Source organism: Trachinotus anak, unplaced genomic scaffold, assembly GCF_046630095.1.
Source record: "Trachinotus anak isolate AG129_WGS33_773 ecotype Australia unplaced genomic scaffold, CSIRO_AGI_Tana_v1 ptg000003l, whole genome shotgun sequence".
Taxonomy (NCBI): domain Eukaryota; kingdom Metazoa; phylum Chordata; class Actinopteri; order Carangiformes; family Carangidae; genus Trachinotus; species Trachinotus anak.
In genome coordinates, this window is record NW_027273854.1 from 21,789,086 (window position 1) to 21,809,937 (window position 20,852).

General features: G+C 42.2%; 1 protein-coding gene across 2 annotated transcripts in view; it reads right to left on the minus strand.

Moving 5' to 3' along the window:
* The window catches only part of LOC139618537 (myosin-9-like), a 32,496-nt gene extending 13,820 nt beyond the window's left edge, over positions 1-18,676 (minus strand). Inside the window, exons 1-8 of one of the 2 annotated variants that reach the window (XM_071474527.1) lie at positions 18,513-18,654; positions 6,146-6,477; positions 4,185-4,341; positions 2,867-2,894; positions 2,634-2,727; positions 1,918-1,938; positions 154-246; positions 1-64 (exon numbers count right to left, since the gene is read on the minus strand). In XM_071474527.1, the coding sequence (XP_071330628.1) occupies positions 1-64; positions 154-246; positions 1,918-1,938; positions 2,634-2,727; positions 2,867-2,894; positions 4,185-4,341; positions 6,146-6,472 (784 nt within the window). In that variant the 5' untranslated portion in view covers positions 6,473-6,477; positions 18,513-18,654. Of the gene's footprint in view, positions 65-153; positions 247-1,917; positions 1,939-2,633; positions 2,728-2,866; positions 2,895-4,184; positions 4,342-6,145; positions 6,478-18,512 lie in introns of both variants that reach the window. The other variant, XM_071474528.1, reaches the window with a different exon arrangement.
* Positions 18,677-20,852: the final 2,176 nt, after the last annotated feature.

Sequence of the window (20,852 nt, forward strand, 5' to 3'; positions counted from 1 at the left end):
AAGTTTCAATATTGGCACCAACGATGTAACCGTTGACATCAAAGTTGATCCTGATGAATTTTCCCTGGAGGAGGAAAAAAAAACAGCATTTAAGAAAGGCATCTTAACAGGCAGTTTATAAGAAAAAGAAGAAGATGTAGCTTCAAGTCTTACAAATCTGGAGGAGTTGTCGTTTTTGACTGTCTTGGCATTTCCAAAGGCTTCTAGGATGGGGTTGGCCTGCAGCAGCTGCTTCTCCAGCTCCCCCTGGTGGAAATGAAGAGAAAAGCAAAGCACAATATAAAGTACATGCTCTCTCTGCGCCGCCATTACACCTGGATATTTCTCAGCCATGGATTCAGATCTAACAAGACAATTGATAATTCACTGTGATGTTCACGAGAACCTCGAATTATAATCTGCTATTGATTAACTAGAATATTTTGATGTTGTAAGAAACTGATCAGTTTTCTTCTTTTTAAATAAATATGTTGACATGGTATTTGTTAATTTAGCCATGATGTACTTACGTCTGAGGACAAGAGAGATCATGACATTTAAAACAAAAAGTGACAAGAGGGATACCACATACACACACCAGCAACGCACACAAACACACACATTGCACCCAAGCATTTTACCCCACACATAACATTAGGTTAGTGCCCACGTCTGCAAACACCCAAGAGACCCTGTGACCCGCATCAGTAACCCATCACCTGTTACCCAGAGCAGAATATTCCAGTGAACCAAAGCACAAAACAAAGTCCTTTCAGTTCCAGTACAACATTTAACTTCTTCCCTAAAGCTACTCTGGCTTTCACTGAGTCTCTGCACATACACAGTACACCATTGTGTGCAATACAGTATCACATCATTGGTAAGTTATTTTTAAACTTTCCTTACACATATGAACATTCAGTACAAAAAGACAATTTAAAATAGTTTGCTGAGCATGTGTGCACTTTTGAGCAATTTTTTTAGTTTTTATTCTGTTTTATTATTACGTTTTTACCTCTATTTTTATGCTTCTTTTATTTCTGTTAAGCACGTTGAATGGCACGTTTATAATAATGTGCTATACAAATATATTTGCCTTTCCCAGTTACCCGGCTTTTCATATAAAGGGTTTTTCACTTGTTTGACTGATGATCACTCAGATCCATCCAGCAATAACATGGACGGACATCATGTAAGAAAATTTTAAAAAGAGCTGCCATTGCTCCGATTCATAGGTAAACCTCATATTACATACGAATTCAAAGCAATGACAATTTACTGTACAAATGTCTGGTCTGTATCAGGCTTTTCTGAGCGATGGTGTAGGATCACTGACTGACTGCAGGCTCTGGATTATTTACTACTGTCCCTTCACTGAGCATCTTCACAGATAAAAAAAACTTTAATAACTAATCAGTTCAGTTTATGTTAAGACCACAAAAGCAGGCCATCACACAACATGTACACTTTATGGGGTATCAGTGTGTCTGTTGGGACCAGACACACTGACCAAGCAAATATTTTAGGCAAAAAGAGAAAAGCAACTTTGGAGTCAGGTGCACGCACAAAGTAGCAATACAAGTTATGAAAAATTCAACCAGACAAATATATGAATTCATCCATGAGAGCAAAAATTGCTGTTTTTTTTCTTCAGCACACACCCCTCCCCCCTTTATCCTACTATTGTCTGGCTGAATTTTTCACAGGAACACATACGGCTGCCACTGATCTGCAAACAAACTTCCTCCCTACTTCCTATTGGCTGGCACAACATGTCACCTCTGCCCTTAATACAGAGTGACTCCCACAACAGTGCACTCCAGCGAGGAGAAAAGAGGAGGGAGGGTGGGGGAGGAGGACGGGGAAGAGGAGGAGGAGGAAGGTGATGACAGAAGCAGGTGGGGAGGAAGGGTGAATGGAGGGAGAGAGTTAACTCACATGTGACAGGACGAAGCTGTTCTGTTGATGGGAAGAGAAAAATACAACAACCTCAAAAAAAGGGATGACAGATGTGGTTTTCATCAAACCCCACCATGTTGCTTTCAGCTGCATCTATCAAAAGGTTGGCAGGCCAGATAACAGGAGTGCAGGTTTTCTAGTGGAGTCTGACGTAATGCATGACTGCTACATGGTAGACTGAGTTTTATTTCAGATGAGAAGATGCAGTAATATCAGCAAATCAGAATATATTACAGATGAAGTAAGGCCTCTGGTCTGTATTAAATGTCAGGAGCCTTTAAATCCACACTACTGTTTTCCTGTGCCTGCAGGGCTGTTATCTTGACTGCCACCTCTTTTCCTTTAATAGCAGCTGCACCACATCAGAATGTGTCCACTGCTGGAAACAAGTTGTTTGAACACAGCAATGCAATGATGGATTAACAATCATGTTCACATACACAATAAAAAAAAAGTGTCTGATCGATTGTGCAGAGAGGAACAGGAAAATGTTGATCCTGTGAAATAAAAGCACTGGAGGAATGAGGGATTGTGTCTCACCTGTAAATGATGATTTGAATAAGTAGTAAGAGCAGGGAGTGAAATGAGAGATGAAGGGAGTGAGATGAAGGATAAAAGGTATGACCAGAGGGTGTAACAGAGTAACAGGAGGAAGGTTTGAAGGGTGAACTGTGCGGATGAGAGGCAGGACTGACCTGATCTTTTTTGGTCTTGTGAGAGGAGGCTACATGAGCCAGATACTGGATCACCTTCTTGGTGTTCTCTGTCTTTCCAGCACCAGACTCTCCTCTACATGAGACAAAGACAAATAAGCAGTCACAGGATTGAGAGAGGGATGGTCAAAAAGAGCGACAGTCAACAGTTGATGAAAATGAAAATAATGTTGATACAACACTGGAGGAACGTGATGTCTGTATGTGAAACTCACGTGCAAAGAATGGACTGGTCTTCACGATCTGCAAAATAAATGTGCAAATTCTTATTATGCCAAGCAACAATGCTGCATGTTCTAAGTGAGCCTATGTTATCACCACAGCGCATACAGTTTCTGTCTGTACAGCAGGATGTACATTGGCCACAGACAGGAAATCAATATCCGGCTTCCTGTGACTGGAAAGACGTGCTGCCGGGTTTCTGACCAACCGGTTAATTACCCATCAGCTCTTATAATGTGGTCTCAACACTTTGGAGCCAAATATGGAAAAAGGACCAGAAACTGGACAGAGGGGAGTAGTTCAGACAGATGACAGAGCTCAGCACTTAAGGAAGAACAGCCTGAAAAAGAAGCTGTTGTCAAGCTAAGAAAACACACACAGGAGGTGGACTAAAGAAAAAAAACACAGCATAGTACAACGCAGTAGTGCTGCAGGAAATACCAATTACGTGATCGTAATGTTACGTTTTTGTTGCAACTATAGATTTAAGTTACAGAACACTGTAATTATATAATGAGGGAAGGGGTAGCCTCTCAAAAAAACATGCAAGTGTCAAAGACAGGAAAAATCCATTAGGAAAGTACTACGAGCACTTAACAGGATATTTTTCTCACTTTAAAGTATAAGAAATGTGTTTGTACATCGTGTACAATTATTCAAATTGAGCTAAATCAGTCTCAAGAACAACATAAAACACAAGGAGTTCTATAAAATTTTTATCTTATCTTATTATATGCAGATTTAAATGTATATCCTGTTCAAAAAGTGTGACAAATGAGCTGCAGGAGATGCACAGCCTCATTTTTTCAAACTACAACTTTGCTAGAGTTAATAAAACTTAGCAAGACTTGAGAGCCTGGTATTTTCTGAGGCCAGTGGGGCAAATAAATCATGTCAAATACTAGGAGCAAGTATCAGCTCCAATATTCTACAGCACTTGGTCCCCAGTGTCTTCTATTTTAAGGCCCAAACTGAATATACAAACTATTCTCATGCACTGCATTTGATTTTTAAGAGCAGGCACTGATGCAAATAATCTGCCAGTATTACAACATGTGTGCATGAAATGTGTTCTCTTAGGAGCCTCAGTTTATAGCTCAGTGTGGTACTGCTCAGGACACTGTAGCTTCACTGGCCATGTAGTCTTAAAGGGACCCATATTACAAGCTTTGGGATGTTAAAATAAGTCTGGAAAAAGTTTGAGTCAAGGAAGAAGAAAAAAAAAAAAGTACATAATTTAAGCAAACTGCAAATTCCACGTCATTATGTTCTATTGCTCATAATGTTCTTTTGCAAAGGATGGTCACTTACCCTGCATCATGCTTCTATAAGATGTGTCAGTGATGGCGTAGATGTGAGGCGGCATTTCATGCCTCTTCTTGCCCTTGTACATATCGACAATCTCCTCTGAGTAGATGGGCAGGTTCTTGTAGGGGTTTATGACGACACAGAAGAGACCAGAGTACGTCTGCAGGACAGAGAGGTGGCATTTAAAAAATCTTCACTTAAATGTGGAATAAGGAAATGAAGTGAATGGACATGCATTTGTGTTAAATGGGACATTTAAAAATGTTTTTAGGCTTAAAAACTGGACACATGAAAATACCATAAACAAAATTTGAGACTAGTGATGTCATATGCTAACACGTGCTAACAGTATACGTGCTTCTGCAAACAATTGTTTCTCCTTAAAAAGCAGAAGTTGAACTTGAGAAATGAGAAAGCCTTCCTTCCCATCCACACCAAGCTGAACATTTCTCATGAACTCTGATTTGTTACCCTCCTATATTATGTAATCTCAACCCCACCCTGCTGCAAGTTTAAACTGATGAGTGACCTTGGCTTTGTCAAACTACAGCAACTTGAATGCTTAGACGAGTCATATCTCAGATCTACTTAGTAGAATTACCTTTTCAGCTTTGAGGCCACGTGTTAAACTCTTCCTTTTTCTATCAACTCCACTAAATCTTTTCTTGTGTGTATCTGGACTCATTTCTCCTCCTGCCACTTCTGATTTTTTTCTATGTGCTGCATTCCTGCGCTGCCCTTCCAACATCTCTGTACCAGGCATCTCTCCCTCCATTGTACACCCACTCTCCCACGGGAGACGGTCAACCTAAAAACTACAGAGGAGCCTGGAGCCTTGCAAGCCAACTGTAGCCTGGATCTCTGGAAGGAAACAGGGAGGGGACAACAGACTGTTGATATGACCGGGTCACACCACAAAGAGACCAAATCACTCCCAGCCCAGGCCATGGGGGATAAATAACATTAATTATGGGGGCAGTAATAGCAGTTACAACACATTTTACATTCCACGTCCATCTGTGCAAAGACTGGCCACTCCCTCCTCCCCTAATGCTGTTCTTCACATCTCTCATACCCTGGACTGCATTGTTCCCGTCAACTTCCTGTTTACAAGATAACCCCAAACACAGAGAGGAAAAAAAAGAGGGAAGGCAAACAAGAGAGACAGATGAAGAGGGTGAAGGAAAAGAATGCTTGCATTGCATGGAATACGTTTCCATGCAGCAGCAATTTGCACACAATGGATTGTCTTAAACAATGGGGCTTAATGAGATAATTAGGAGGTCGGACAGGGAGATAAATTGGTTTGGAGGCTGGCCTTGGAAGAATATTTCCTTTAAGCCAGTGGGGATTTTAAAGGACCGGTGTGTAGGGTTTAGAGAGATCTACTGGCCGAAATTAAATATAATATTATCAGGTTAGAATGAGTCCTACATAAGGAGTGGTTTCTCTACCAGGGAGCCTGCCATGTTGCACTGCCATGTTTCTACAGTAACCAAACATTGACTCTAGAGAGGGCCTTTCATATTTTTACGTTACCTTAGGGCCACTGTAGGTTCTCCTACAGGCTTGGAAAGGGAGGGTTAAGGGGAGGGGTTGTTTGCAGTCTGCAGTGTAAGATGCCACTAAATCCACTAAATCCTACACGCTGGTCCTACGAAGAAAATGCTTCAAGAGCACACCAATGGGTTCAAGTTACCCTGACAATTGGCTTGTGGACAAACACCACAAAAAGAGTAGCAACACAGAGCTGAGGAAATTTGAAATGTCACATTTTGCATTTTTATCTAAAACATGTAACATATGCCTCATACTTAAAATTTCAATTAAGTCTTTCTACTGAAACACGAAGAACATAAGCCCCATGTATCACTGCTACAATACATTTAAGCAAACAGAAGCTACACTTTATGCATCAATGTTAGGTTTGAGGCATTTTGTGTGAAAGGCTGCTTCATACTCACATATATGAGACCAGAGTAGTATCTCTCCTTCAGGTTGTGCAGCACAGACGCCTCGTTCAGGCAGGTGAGCTCGGCCATGTCCTCCACCTTGCTGAACTTGGGCGGGTTCATCTTCTGGATGTCATCCTTGTTCACCTTGATCTTCTTACCAGAGTCCGCCAGCTCCACCACGCACTCATCGCCGCGCTCTTCCTTCACAGAGCCGGCCTCGAAGCCCAGGCGCTCTGAGGGCACCCATACCAGCTTCTTGGTGGCCCAGTCAGCCTGAGCCAGGGGGTTGTTGACCGGATTGCGGTCCACGTACAGGAACTTGTCTGCGTCTGACATGGTAGCTGTTTCAGAGAGAGTGGAAGAAAATGTGCTGGGGTCAGTGCAGGGAAACGAAGAAAATCACTGACAGAGGTCAGAAACCCAGACATCAAACCACAAAAAAATCAAACTGATTATCAAATAATGTTTGTTACTAATCTTCACAGTGAAATGTGTATTGCTGCAAGTCTTCAATAATATCTGGCAGAAAAAAATCTTGGTAGTTATGTAAAAGGTCTAGTTTGTAGGACGAGACCTTTGCTATCTTTACATGCAATCTCTGAGGAATGCAAAGGTCACCACTGAAGTGATGTACAACAGGAAAAGTCTGACAAAACACACAACCATGTCAAATGAGGCCCCATGTTACTCCCTGGCTGGCTGCTGTGAATACTTCCAGCTGCCACACCATCAGGAGTGACAGGAGAAACATTTGCCCAGGATCACAGAGATCTAAGTTCATCTCCCAGCAGAGGTGCCTCCAGTTTGGCTGAGTGCTCCAACAAACACAACTGTATGTTTGCTGGTGGGAAGCCTGTGAGGGAGCAGGCCTTTGTTGTCGTTCCTACTGCTTAGTTAGGGAGGCGGTGGAAGGTGAGTTGACTGCGGGTGATCTTGATGAGATAGAGTAAATCTCCTTATTAACCAACTAGTCCCATGAACTAAATCCAGTAAGTAGATCTGGAAACAAAAGTCGCCTTTGTACATTCCTGTTTCCATTTTTATGGTTATGATGAACAGTAAAGATAATAGTGTAAAAGATAAGAGAAGCAAAAAGCAAGTTTCAGTTTTTGTATTTAACACCAGAGTCACATCCTTTCTTTTAATTCTTCATCTCTGGCTTTCGTTAAGGATTAACGATCCGTTTCTTGGTTATTTTTCCGATTAAGTCTATAACCACATTAAAACTATTGGTAAATAAAGTTCCACGTTTTGTTTGGCTAAGTTGCGCTTTCTCTTGGCAGCCTACCAGCTCTTTTTATGTTACCCTTTTTTAGACTAGTCATGGTATTGAGTGAGTGTTTGCTTAAATGTCAATAACATTCAGAACAAATTCTTATCTACAGTTTTTGTCTGACCAGTCAGCAAAGTTCAGTACTCTGTTCTACCTAAAATATTCCTGGGTCATTAGTAACTAATATGTTGAGTTGGTGACTATTTGGGGGCAGGAACAAAAACTGGAGCCAGGTTATTGCTGGACCAACGCAGATAAAGACCTTCATGTCCTAGAAAACTTTGGCCACAGAAATGGGCCATTGGTGAAATTTCTGGCAGTCAAATGAAAAGAAGCATCTTCCAACTTTAAATACACAATTTGATAGAATTTTATTGGAGTCAGAAGACAACCATCAAACCAAGTAAAACTTCCCAAATCTGCAGCAAACCAACAACACTGCATGCTGAGGTTTCATATTAAACATGAGCACACTACCCACTGCAAACAATGACTTGTCTAGGCATATAAAAAACAAACTCTGCACAGGCTGTTCTTGCTTCAATACACCTCTGAAAGCTTGTACATAACATGTTGTTGACAAGGAGTGCTACAGTTTAACCCATATAGAAAGTGACTAGACAAGTTAAACCAGTATGAAGGAAAACGACGAGTGTGCTGGAGCCAAAACGCCCCACTTCAGGGAGTGCAGTGACTCGGGGCAATTAGCTGAACATGGTGTGCTTTCACTGACACTGGTGCCCCAGACTTTACCATCTCAATTATCATTCCAACACAGCAGGGGCATGACAACGTTTTCCCAGCAGCACCAGGGTCGTTAGCTTCTCTCAATGTTCCCTCACCTCTGAGGCAACACTAAAAGCAGCCTTATAGACACTTGTTTGCATATGCTGTGTCGCTCATATGCAAACACTTGGAAAAAAGAAAATCACTGTGGAGGTCAGGTTCAGCTCGTACACTTCATCACCATGTCTGAAAGAATATTAGCTGAATTGTTTTTTATGTCCCTGTGAGTAATTTCACATTGCAGAATGGCCCAGTGGGAGATAGTGGAGCCAAATTCTCATGCTCAACATTATAAAACACTGCTTGTATTTAACAGTGCAGTAAAACACAGGTCCCACATGTATTAGTAGAAGTACTAATATTCCTTATATTTATGATTGTAGATCAACTATGATGTGGCTACTTAAGTCACACGTCTTCCCAAAATCCCTACGTTTATTTTTGATTAATAGCAAATGTGTATTGTTCAAGTTACTATTATTTTACTAAAAGTTGCTTCTAACATCTATTAAAAGAACCACCGCAGAGCTCTATCAAAATGCAAACTCTGACGCTTTCTTAAACTGCACTAAAAAAAAGGTGACCGACCCTTAAGAATCCTGTGGAAGAGAGAAAAGTAGAAGTTGCTGCATTTAAAAAGCTTGTGTCTGTCCTGTCTGTTCCAGCACATTAACCCTGATCTGTGAGAAAGAACACAGGGGGAGAGCCCCTTCTTCTCATGACCCCTGCATCCCTCCATCCTCGATCAACAGTGTCAGGCTGCGGTACAGCTGCCCAAAGCTGCTCACCCCGCCTCCCAACTCATCTCTAGTGTACCGACCCCATCCTATAACAGAACGTGGGGTAAATTAGTCCTGCTATACCTCTCAGCTGGATCTACACTCCCTCCTCTGCCTTCAGTCCCCCGTTCTCCCTCTTCTCCCTCTCCAGAGTCCTAACCCCCCCCCTCTCTCTGTTTATCCAGTCTTTTCAGGGTCGCATTCCTCCCATACTCACCCTTTATCAGGGAGAGACAGGGAGCAGAGGCATTCCACAAATTTCTGTCCTCTATGCCTCCTCCCTTACATCTTTCTCAGACCTATTCTCTGGCTTTCCTTCCTGTTTTCTTCCCTTCCCTTATTCCCATCACACCAGCCGGTCACGTGTCCCTTTAGGCGTTTCATCCCTCAGGGGAGATCAGCATCACCTCACACTGGTTGCACACCCGTGGCTGCATAGATCGAACAGACCTGAGCGCTCTTATTCACTGTGCATGTGTCTTGATTCTGTTCCCGTGCTCCTTTAAAATTCACTTCACCATTTCTTGCTCCAGTACATTCGGATCAGTTGGCCCCATGCAGGGTTGAATGTGAGCCATGACTGATTATAATCCCTGTAGCTTTGTTGTTTGGCAAAAACAAGAAGTGAAGTAGAACAGGCTGAACACACCCAAAGCTGCGCTGCAGTTTTAGATCACGATAGGGCTGAAAAAAAAATTATGATAATGTGAGTTTTGCCAAACACATATGTTCCCGTACGCCGGGACCAGTGGCATCTCAGTAGCACCACAATGCTTGATTTGTCTTTATATTAACAGTCTGATTATACGTGTGTGCGTTACTGACAAATCAAGACTAGTGCTGTACCTGCAAATTACTTTCAATCAATCAATTAATTATTTTTTCCATTCATCGATTAATAGTTTTGTCTTTAAATACTGTTCCCACAGTCCATGGTGAGATCTACAGATGTCTTGTTTGCGCTCAGTTTCCTGTCATGTGTGACAAGTAAAGACATCATATCCTCATGTTTGACAAACCAGAAATAGCTAATTTTTTGACATTTTTTCTGATAAAATGACAATCAATTATTTCAGTATCAAAACAGCTGTCGATTCATTCTCTGTTGATCTAATCGAAAATTAAGTTGCTGTCCTGGTCTCCAAAATGTCAGAAAAAGCCACCCCATAGTTGACTTCTTTGAATCATTTTTTTGTCTGCCCAGCAGTCCAAAACCCAAAGATTTTCAGTTTACTATCACATCAGACAGAGGAAAATAAGCAGAACCTTTAAATTTAGACGCTGAAACTGAGGAATGTTTGGTAGTATTGGTTGAAAAATGGCTTTAACAGTGGATGAGAGCAGAGCAGTAGATTGATGATTGAACTCTAATCTGGATATTATTTATAAAGAAGCAAAGACACAAGTGAGAGTCAAGCTGCTGATGTGTGCCACAGTCCGACACACATGCTTGACACAGATAACTCAGTGACACACTTCAAACTATGTCTCCAGAGACTAACATGAGGACTATAAATTACTCCAACAGCTATTCTAGTTTGACAAGTGCTGATCTATATTGAAAGTAGAAAGAAGAGGAAGGATAAAGAACTCCCATCAGACATTTTTAGACCTAGGCCTTCCCATGTGGAGGCTGACAGTTATGGTAAGACAGGGATGTTGACTTGACTTTGAGATAAAACAATGTGCATTAACACTCATCGCCCACAGCCACTTAAGGTTCATGGCTCAGGTTCTTGCAGCCTCTCTGCCAAGTCCTCTCTAATCCTGTAAGAATCAAGGTTTCTTTGAGTCCTTGTTACTTTGCAACACTGCTCGGCTGTGAAAGCATTCACTATCTATTCTCTTCAGGCCCATTTACAATGAGATTAGCTGGTCTAGATATTCATAACAAGGATTACTCAGTAATTGAATACATGGACACACAGTCATCCCAAAACAACCTTTGGCAAAAATCTTTGAACTTCATGGAACCTGACAGAGATACCATTAAAGGATTATATTCTAAAAAATTCCCAAATGACAACAGAGTTAGCAGTATCCTGTCGAAGCAGCAGCAGCTTGCTTGAAAGAGGAAGAGGCACCATAAAATAAATAACACTAGGAAGAGAACAAGGGCCAGTTTTAGAAACCGGCCTCATCACAGAGACCAGAATGTGGTTACAAACAGAGGAAGTAGTGCAGTCGCCAGACTTTGAGAAAGATGTGGAGGAGGAACAGGGAAAGAAATGGAAAAGGGACGAGATACAGAGCGTCCCTTTCAGTCCCATTTGTCCCGTTTAGAAAGCAGGTCAACCTTAGTCTTTATAAAACTGAGGCCATCTATCCATCAGTCAGGCTCCCTCTCATTCCTTTCCACCTCAGTGACTCTCCCTGAGTTACTGTAAAAACCAGGAGTCGTGACAGCATCTACCACAGCATTACCATGTACAGTCAAACCTCCTGCTCCAGCTGAAGGGAACCCATAAACCAGCTGTGCCGTGTTGACTGCCCATTGACAGGAATATTAATAGAACAGCAGCAAAGTCAATAACACTGTATTTCTACCAACTGCATCCCATCCCAGCATCCCAGCTAGCCTAGACTGAGCCAAATCTGCTTGTCCTCAGCTGTCCTCCTCATGCTGTGGATATTGTTTTACACTGTTGTCACTCTAGTCTGTTTGGTTTTGGCTGTTTATATTTCCTCTTTCCAACAAATACTCCCATCTCCATCTCTAGGGCGACAGTCCCTCTTGTGTTCTGGCTTTACCACTTTGTCCGCTTCACTGCGTGTTCACTCTCTTGAAGACAGACTGGGTGCCAGACAGGGAAAGGTACTGAGTCAGTCAAAATTCATTATGGGCTCACACGTCGACTCCCTCTCTCCCCCCTTCACCCTCCTTCTCCGAAAGTGGGAAGGGTGGGGCAAGGAGAAGAGAAGGGAGGAAAGAGGAAATGACAAACTGAGAAAACTATTTTGCCATTTGTGGAACTTGTTGTGTGCGAGTCTTTCAAGGAGGAGGGATGGTGGCGTTGTCTTGAGCACATGCAGAGTGGCTGTGAGGAGTGAGAAGTAAATTAAGCCCTTGCTGGAAAATAACCGCACTGCATGACAGATCTACATCACTTTCCACATTACTTTTCACATTCCTGCTCCAACCAGGATCCAATTTCACTTTGAACTGCAAGCTGGCCAATGCCATCTACCATTTACAACTAGAGAGGCCCCTGCTAGGTCTTATAAAGCCCTCAGCACATCACCTACACCAGTGGCTCCCAACCTTTTTTGTGTGGTGTAGACTTCCCCCACAGCTCTGTCAGACGAACAATTATCCCTTCATCAGCCCCACCAGTCACGTTCCAACTGTGTTCATTTGAATTGATTTTAAGCTGAATGTTATTTAACACCATTATATAACATGGATGTTGAACTGTCAGTGTTTACTTTGCATTCATACTATTACTACCACTCTGAGTGGCAGAAGCTGGAATTTCAGGCATTTATCCATAACTTTAAGCCATTTAAACCATTTCTCCATTATTTTTAGCTAACTATCTCAACCATTTATCCTTTAATTTTAGCAGTTTATTCGTCTCTTTTTGGTTGCTACCCAGTTTTCACACATTCTCAATCCCAACATGTGGTGTTCAGCCCTTTCTCCTCTGCTTTTAGCTAGCTATTTCAACCGTTCATCCATTACTTTCAGGTATGAGTACCCCCTGGCTGGGATTCACTGACCTACACGACTGCATACACTGATATCTGTTTGACCTATTTCGACCATTCTTCAAATGGGAGTCAGGAGGAAGACCTTTTGGACACTTGAGGTAAATCACAGGGATGATAGATTATTGGAAATAGGGCGTTGGCCTGATAAGGTCGTCATTTTCAGGGACACAGAACAAACTCCACGTCTATCGTTCAAACAGCTATGTGATTACACCATTGCACACTCAATTGACTGGTTATATGTTAAAACAGGGCAGATACAGCACGGCACCAGTTGGCCCTTTTTACTGAAACACTCCAACAGTATTGACCATTAGATAAATACATGGTTACGTAAGCTGTGAACAGACAGTGAAAGAATGCAGAGGGGAGTTAAGATACACATTTCTGTTTGTCAGCAGTCGTTTTTCTTCAGGGGAATGCTGCACTGGCACAACTGGGTTTTATATTTCTAGCAGAACCGATGAAGAAAATCTGCTACTGCTACCTCTCTCCTGCTCCTGTATCCTCATACTATTCATCCTATTACCAGACAGCCCACACCTGCTTTACCCTCACAGATTATTATATGGCTCTTTTTAACTATATCACTTGTTATCTCTACTTGGGGCACTCCCTTTCAGTTGCTCAGACAATACAAAGCTATCTCGTTTAAACAATCATCTCCTTAAACAATGTGTTCACAGACCTCAAAGAGCCACATGACAGCTGGGACAACTGGTGTGCAGGACAATTTAGACTGACACTGGGAAAACATGTCCAATGGGAATCAGAAGATAGACCCATTACAGAGCATGTTTCAAAGTTCACAGTGCAAACGAGAGGTTAAAGCATCTGTGGTGAATGTGTTGCGCAATGTAAAAGTATTAACCACTTCTCTGCACAGTTCAACATCAGATGTGCAGCTCACACACACACCCATGTCCGGACAAAGTCTACTTTCTGTCACGTACAGTAACACACCTGCACCACAGTCAACAAAGATTAGATCCATTTTCTTTATTAGGTTTTCATGTAAAAAAGCACGTCTTCACTTTACTTGCATTACTTCAATGTGATACAAATACATCACAAGAGCAGACAAAAACATTTCTAAAAAACAGACTGCCAACTAGAATAATGACAAAAATCCTTTGCTACAAGGAAGTTACAGCCAGGTGGTGACTTTCCCCTAAGCTTAAACCAACAGGAAATTGGATCAATGAACCAGCACTCCAGAAAAGGGCAGTAATCTCTGATCAAGCATTACCTCATAATTTCTGCCACAAAACAGAAAGCAGTTTTATCTAGTGAACCACAAAAAATCATCACAAAAGGCACGGTCAAGGTCCGTCCTCCGAGATCAGAAATTTGACAAAGTCCGACAAAGTCCAAGTAAGAACTCAGTCACTTCCTTGTATTGTTCGGTTGTACTGAAGTCTTACAGGTGCGTGCTGCGAGGGGGAGGATGGAGGAAAGGATGGGGTGATGGCAAAAAAAAAAAAAAAACACAAGCAGAGGAAAAGGGGCAGAGAAGAAGGAAATGAGGGGGAGATCATAGATGGGGAAACAGAGACCAATGAGAAAGGCCCGATGAGGAGGCTGAGACACCAAGGAAATGTAAGAAATAAAGTGCAGTGAAAGGAAAAAAGGAAACCCACAGCAGACACTACTGCAGATTCATCCGGAGCCCAGACATTTCAACCAGTCTGACTGAGGCAACTTAATTATGCTGCTCATTCAACCAGAAGAAATGCGTTTGGGCTGAACCAAAATAGACGAGATATTCAAGAAAAAGTAGCCGTTTGAAAAACCCGAATTTCAGGCCAACATTAATGATATATGTCACAATCTAAAGACAGCACGTTCAGTATGTGCGCAGGCTGAAGTGCTGTTGTATTTGATACCGTCTACATCACAGTCTGTCTGAAATAAACAGACATTATGTGTTTTTCTGGACACAGTAATTCACCCTGTGTTGACTGCGAGCAACACTGTAACTACAGACTGAGAAATGGCACGATCAGTTCTGCCACGGTTAATGGAGAACCTCAACAGACTCAGCTCTGACTGGAATGTTTTGCCTGCATGAATGAATCTCAGCTGACTATGTAGGAAACTAGGATATGTATGACACTTGACTTTACTGGCCCATCAATCATCGACGAGCATTAGCACCAAGTATTACTAGAAAACAAATGATTATAATGTACTCAGAAAACAAAATGGGCAACCTCCTCTTCAGCCCTTTAGCCGTGTTAATATATTATGTATTAACTCAAAAAGCTCGGACTGGGGTTGCAACTAACAGCTGTCTTTATTATCAGTTAGTCTGCTAATTCTTCTCTTGATTCACATTTGAAAAGCTGGAACCAGTCATTTTTTGGCATCTTTTAAAATAAAATAACAACAAACAATCCATTATCAAGATAGCTGCTGATTAATTTTCTTATGAATGACTAAGCAACCAGTCATTTCAGCTCTTTTTGACCATCTCCAGTTTGTGTTACCATGCATTTTTCTTGTCTTAGCCTGACAAGGTGAGGTAAAGGGATAACTGGGCCTATGGCTACAGAAGGTCACACACTCAACAGATAAAAGATTAGAGACACACATTTCTTAAAAGAACCTTGCGACTTTCATAACAAAAGACAGCTGTGGATTGCAGTGTGCCAAACTGTGTCACATTGCCCTCTCCGTGCTGTGCTCTCAACAAAAGCAAGGGGCCTGCAAGTAATCTGGCTCAGCTAGGACAACTGTCTGTTCAATGAAATCTAAACATCCACAGGCACATTGTCTAACACTGTATCATTCTGTGAAGACTCAACAGCCTCGCGCACCAGCTCCCCTGTCATTGTTCAAAATGTCTGCATTTAATCTTGTCCAGCCTACAGTACACAACTCTCCCAGGAGGCCTCGAGTACGGACATTGCTGACACACGAATGAAGGAATGTAACGATCTCTGCGGGAGGCTTCATAACTGCACTGAAACTGGCAATATGGGAGAGGAACTGGCCTCCAGAGAAGCTATTGCACAATGAATTGCCAGGACTTTATTCAACCAAATGACTCAAACGCAATAACAGGATATGACATACCACATGTCACCCAATATGTCCCGTTAAGGCTAGGTATTCACAGATGTGTCTCTGTCAAGCAACACAGGAGCGTAGGTGTATCATCCGGAGAAACACAACCATGACAGATGACTTTGATGAAAGAGATACACACATCCTACATTCAACTATAAACACACATCAGTTACTGTTTAGAGTATTTCAGCATGAACTATCATTTGCACAGTCATTTGCATGCCTGAGTATCAAAAAGTTATTAATGTGGTGAGCTCACACTGTGGTTTAATGGCTTCTTGGCGGCAAACTTCAGAATCAAAGTGCACAGATCTGATTACTAAAACTAAGTGCAAAAAGGTGTTGCTTTCACTTCCTGTAACAACTTACACTATGTCCAATGAGCATAGGAGGTTAGGCTGGAGAAATGCCTTGTAATTTTTTATTTTTTTTGCAAATTGCAATTTGTGCTTCTCCTCTCTCTCCCTCTCTCTGTCCTCATTCTGCAGGTATCTCTGCCTCGGGAGCAGCAGGATCCAGATCCACCACTACTCATCTTTACTATTAACCACTGTTACCTGTCATCATTATTATTGATAACACCATTACCTACACAGCTGTTCCTGGTCTCTCTCTCTCTCTCTCTTCTCTCCCCTCTCCTCCCCCTCCCCCTCTTTCTATCTTCTCCTAAACCCAACCGGTCGAGGCAGACGGCCGCCCACCCTGAGCCCGGTTCTGTTGGAGGTTTCTTCCTGTTAAAAGGGAGTTTTTCCTCCCCCCTGTCGCCAAGTGCTTGCTCGTTGTGGGAACTGTTGGGTTTTTCTCTGTAACAAAGTAAGGTCTTGACCTTACCCTGTAAAGTGCCTTGAGATAATGTATATTATGATTTGGCGCTATACAAATAAAATTGAATTGAATTGAATTGAATTCAAATACTGAGCCACACAGCTTGCCATACAGTATGTTCACTCGGAAGGGCGTGCAAGCATACCAGAGTCTATTTACTTACTTCCTTAAGTGCAAACACAATGATGTGCCAAAACAGCAAACATAAATTGTATTGACAAAAGCACAACACTTATGTAAATGCACCATGACATAGCATAGTCAGGCCTCAGGAGAATGTGATGATAGTCAGATTGTAAAAACCAGTGTCTGAGACTGGCCTACAGGAATGACTACATCAAGTGCATTTGTATTAGGCTGAATGAATGTGATGACTCATGTCCCGACTGCAGAGCGAACAAACTTTCATATCTGATATGAAAAAATTACAAGAATCAGAGGACAAATTTCTAACTGGACACTTAAGTCTTTGCTGATCCATATTTTTCCACTACACTTTTACATATTGAAAACCTTAACTTAGCCTAAACATGTCCTTGGGTTTCAAGCTTCCAAGATTGGAGGCAGTCTTATGTTTTACAGTTTATGAAGCTCTCTATGAAGGAATATTTGTGGTATTGGCCTGATGAAATAAAATGTACTTCACTTGGATATTGATATACCCCATAAAATCTCTTAAGCCATGGAAAACTCATGTTGCCCAGCTCATGATCGTCACAGTGAAGTGCACTGTAAGGAGAAGACAAACCCGGTCATTTTCGGCTGGTATTCCTGTGTATTCCAAGAACCACTCTGGATAATATCTGGCTAACTGATACAACAACATATGCTTATCTACCACTGTAAAAAGCTGTCTCCTGTTTCAAACATTTATAAGATCAGATCGTCTATGTAGATGACCTTCAGAGTCCTGACTCTGTTCTGAGACTGTTAAAACTGCATTTTCACACTATGCACCATGGGCTTGGAGTAAAACTTCATTTGCCTTCATATCAGACACTGAAACACAACATCCAAAACATGTTTTATGAAGAATACAACCGTCTTGAAGTGTGTGTGAATCGTGTAAATGTATGATCCGACTCTGTTGTGTACTGTTCTCAATTGAAGAGAGTTTTAATAAAACATAAATAAATAATACTGAATGACTTTAGGTCCATCTCCAGAAGGGGGAGTATAACCTATGAAGAATACAGTGCATGCTGTTAACCTATAGTGACCTAAATCACGGTCAAATGTATTCATTATTTCCCGGGGGCCACTGAAAACCCCTGAAGGGCCCCGGTCTGCCAGCAACAGGAGACAGAAATGCAGAAAGTCCACACACAGAGATGACATGGTTGAGTGAGGATGAGCTGCTCAGCGGCGGAAAAGCTTCAGCCTCGTCTCTTTTTTTTTTTTTTTTGCGGTTTACCGGTGGACGGGTGACGTCATGCCGCCACACACGTCGCCCGTGTCTGACCGCGAGGTTCAGCCGCAGAGCGATGGGACGCTTCCCGGTGCCCCCGGCGGACCGGCGCTCATGTAGTCTGAGCCCACTCCTCTTTGCTCTCCACTCGACTTGAGCTCTGTCCTCGGCCCCTGTTTCTGCGGCTCATTCAGGCGAATCACTTCCTGCCCCTGCAGTTATGGCTTTCAGCCTCTCGCCAGCTGCCACAGCGCCGACTCTTCATTTGACGACCTCCTTCTCACATACCGTTCACGGCTCCGTGTGTTAAAGCTTTTTACAACAATATACGTTTTCGGGCGCTGTAAAGTTAAAGAAAGACGGGGTAAGCGCGCCGGGGGGGTCCCGCTCCACCCTGCTGCAGCTGCAGCCGTGAACCCGCCGCCGCGCTTCCTGATTCACTGCACTTGCTGGGCAGACTGAATGAAAGAGCACCGAGGGAGAAAGCATGGCAGACAAAAGTGTTCAAACCGGGAATATTACCTGCTTTCGGGGTGCAGGACGCCTCTCTGAGGGTGGCTAACAACAACCGAGTGGCTCAGTCAGCGTCGCCGTGACTCAAACTTCTTTTCCCGTCGACAGCAGCTTCGCAGAGTTCAGGCTAAACTACAGCGCTTGTTTCCTCCCTCTCTTTCTCTACTTCAGTCACTCTTTCAATCTTTTTTTCTTTTACCCTCTTCCTTCTGCCCTCCCTCTTCCACTGGCTGCTCACTGGGTCGCGTAATTTCACTCAGTACGTAGACAGCAGGCGCCGGGGTGCGGTCCAGGACGAGGCGGGCCCCGGCGCTCATGTATCCGCCCCCCCGGCCAATGTGTGCCGCTCTCTCAGGATCCACACACTTTGAGCCAATCACGGTGTCCTGAAGGCGTGCATAAATTGAGGGGTGACAGCCGCTAGGCAGGGCAAAACTGAACTTGAAAGAGTTAAGCGGACGGAGGGAGGACAGATAAAGCTGTGTTTAATGAGAGAGGTATGTGCATACTAAGGATTTTTATGACCATATATGTACCAGTCACTCTCAGGGTGGACTGCATCATCCAGGGTCTCCCCATGTGTCAACAGGGTCTAGTCTGACCAATGTCTGCATTGCAAACAAGTAGCAGTGATGGCTCCAACTGTTTGATACTATTTCTGCTGTAAGGCTGCCAAATATCAGACAAGTCCCACGCATACAGGTCTGTCTGGGGTATTCTGTACTGGCACTCTGTAATACAAACACTAACTGTCTACCTGCTTCTAACACCGGAAGAAGGCAATATATTCATAGGTGCTATATTAATAGTATAGCACTTTATTTATATTTATATGTTGCTTTCTCCCCCTCCAAAAGGAGGTCAGAGGTCAGCAGCAGAATAGGGCCAATGGAACTGTTTAAGACTTAGTAGGACACTTTGGCAGGGTGGACACTGGCTTATAGGGCCATTTTAAAACATCAGCAATCATTTCACTGTTAACACTAAATAGCTTCACCCTATTGGCCTCTGATTCAGGCCAAGGAATTTGAAATATTTTACATAATCCACTTCATAAAAACGTTTTTTCTTACTTGCCTGAGTTCTTGATGCAATTGGAAAAAATGAATGCAGATGAAATTTTATGATACTAAGTGGGAATGTTTGAGATGTGCTTTAATTGTAAATTCATGCATAAATAGTAAAAAGTACCCTTTTTTAAATGATAATTAAACATTCATGTGTATATGCCAATTTGATCACCACTCATATTTCCATTCGCCTCTTCTCAAAGCAGTGTGTGATTTCTCCCACAATAGAAGAATAAACGTGAGATTTTCTTATATTTAAGTTTCACAGTTTCAACTTTAAATCTATAACTGAACTTTTCAACATGTCCCTTCAGTGCTCTTATACAGAAATTTTGCATTGATGTTTTGCATTGATGCAAATGAACCAGTGCAGTTATTTGATTTATTCTCACAGGTTCCCATCATCCAGTCAGGTAAGATCAGGTTCATGACCAGACATGTTAACACTACCTGGGAACCGCTGCGGGTGATGATCTAATTAATGTGAGGGAGAGAAATATTTGTACTTGTTCGTCATGAAAGTAAACAATGAAGAAGAAAAGAGATTTGTAGAGAGAACACATGCTTATGTGGATGAAATGAAATGCAAAACAAATATCTGTAAACAGAGTGACACTGGTAGAAGAGAGGAACAGGTGGTGGGACGGTGCAAGAAAACTGAATAAAAAGAGATGTGTGAAGCTGTGGAGATGAAAGCTATGTGGTGTTACTGCCAAAATCTACACAGAGGAATGGAACAGTACAATATGAACCTGTTTACTTCAAATACTCCTGTGGGATTCAAATTAGGTGATTTAGGCACAGTTTGTAGAGTGGAACTGAAGGCACAGAGCCAATGCATGCCACTAACAGCAGGGAAACATTAGCAATGGAAACTAGATATTTTTCACTTTTTTCAGTGGGAAACATGGATTTAAAAAAAATCAGCAGCTTTGATCAGCACAAACTGAGGCTGAAAAATAATTCAAAGCAGTGATTCCCACCCAGGGGTACATGTGCGTCAGGGGGTAACCACAGTTGTCAGGGGAAAGAGCTCAATTAATTTGGGAAAAAACATCAGGCTATGATTTGATTAAAAAAGAAATTCCCATGTATTAAGTCAGCTGTAACAGCACAGGTTGCAAACGAGTGTGTGAAAACTAGTTAGTAAGTGAGCAGAGAAGTCTAAACAGTTAGATAAATAGTCATGGAAAAATTGTTAAAGTAGTTAGCTAAAAGTAATGGATAAGACAGTATAAATAGTTAGCTAAAAGTAACATAAATGCAATGCAAACTGACT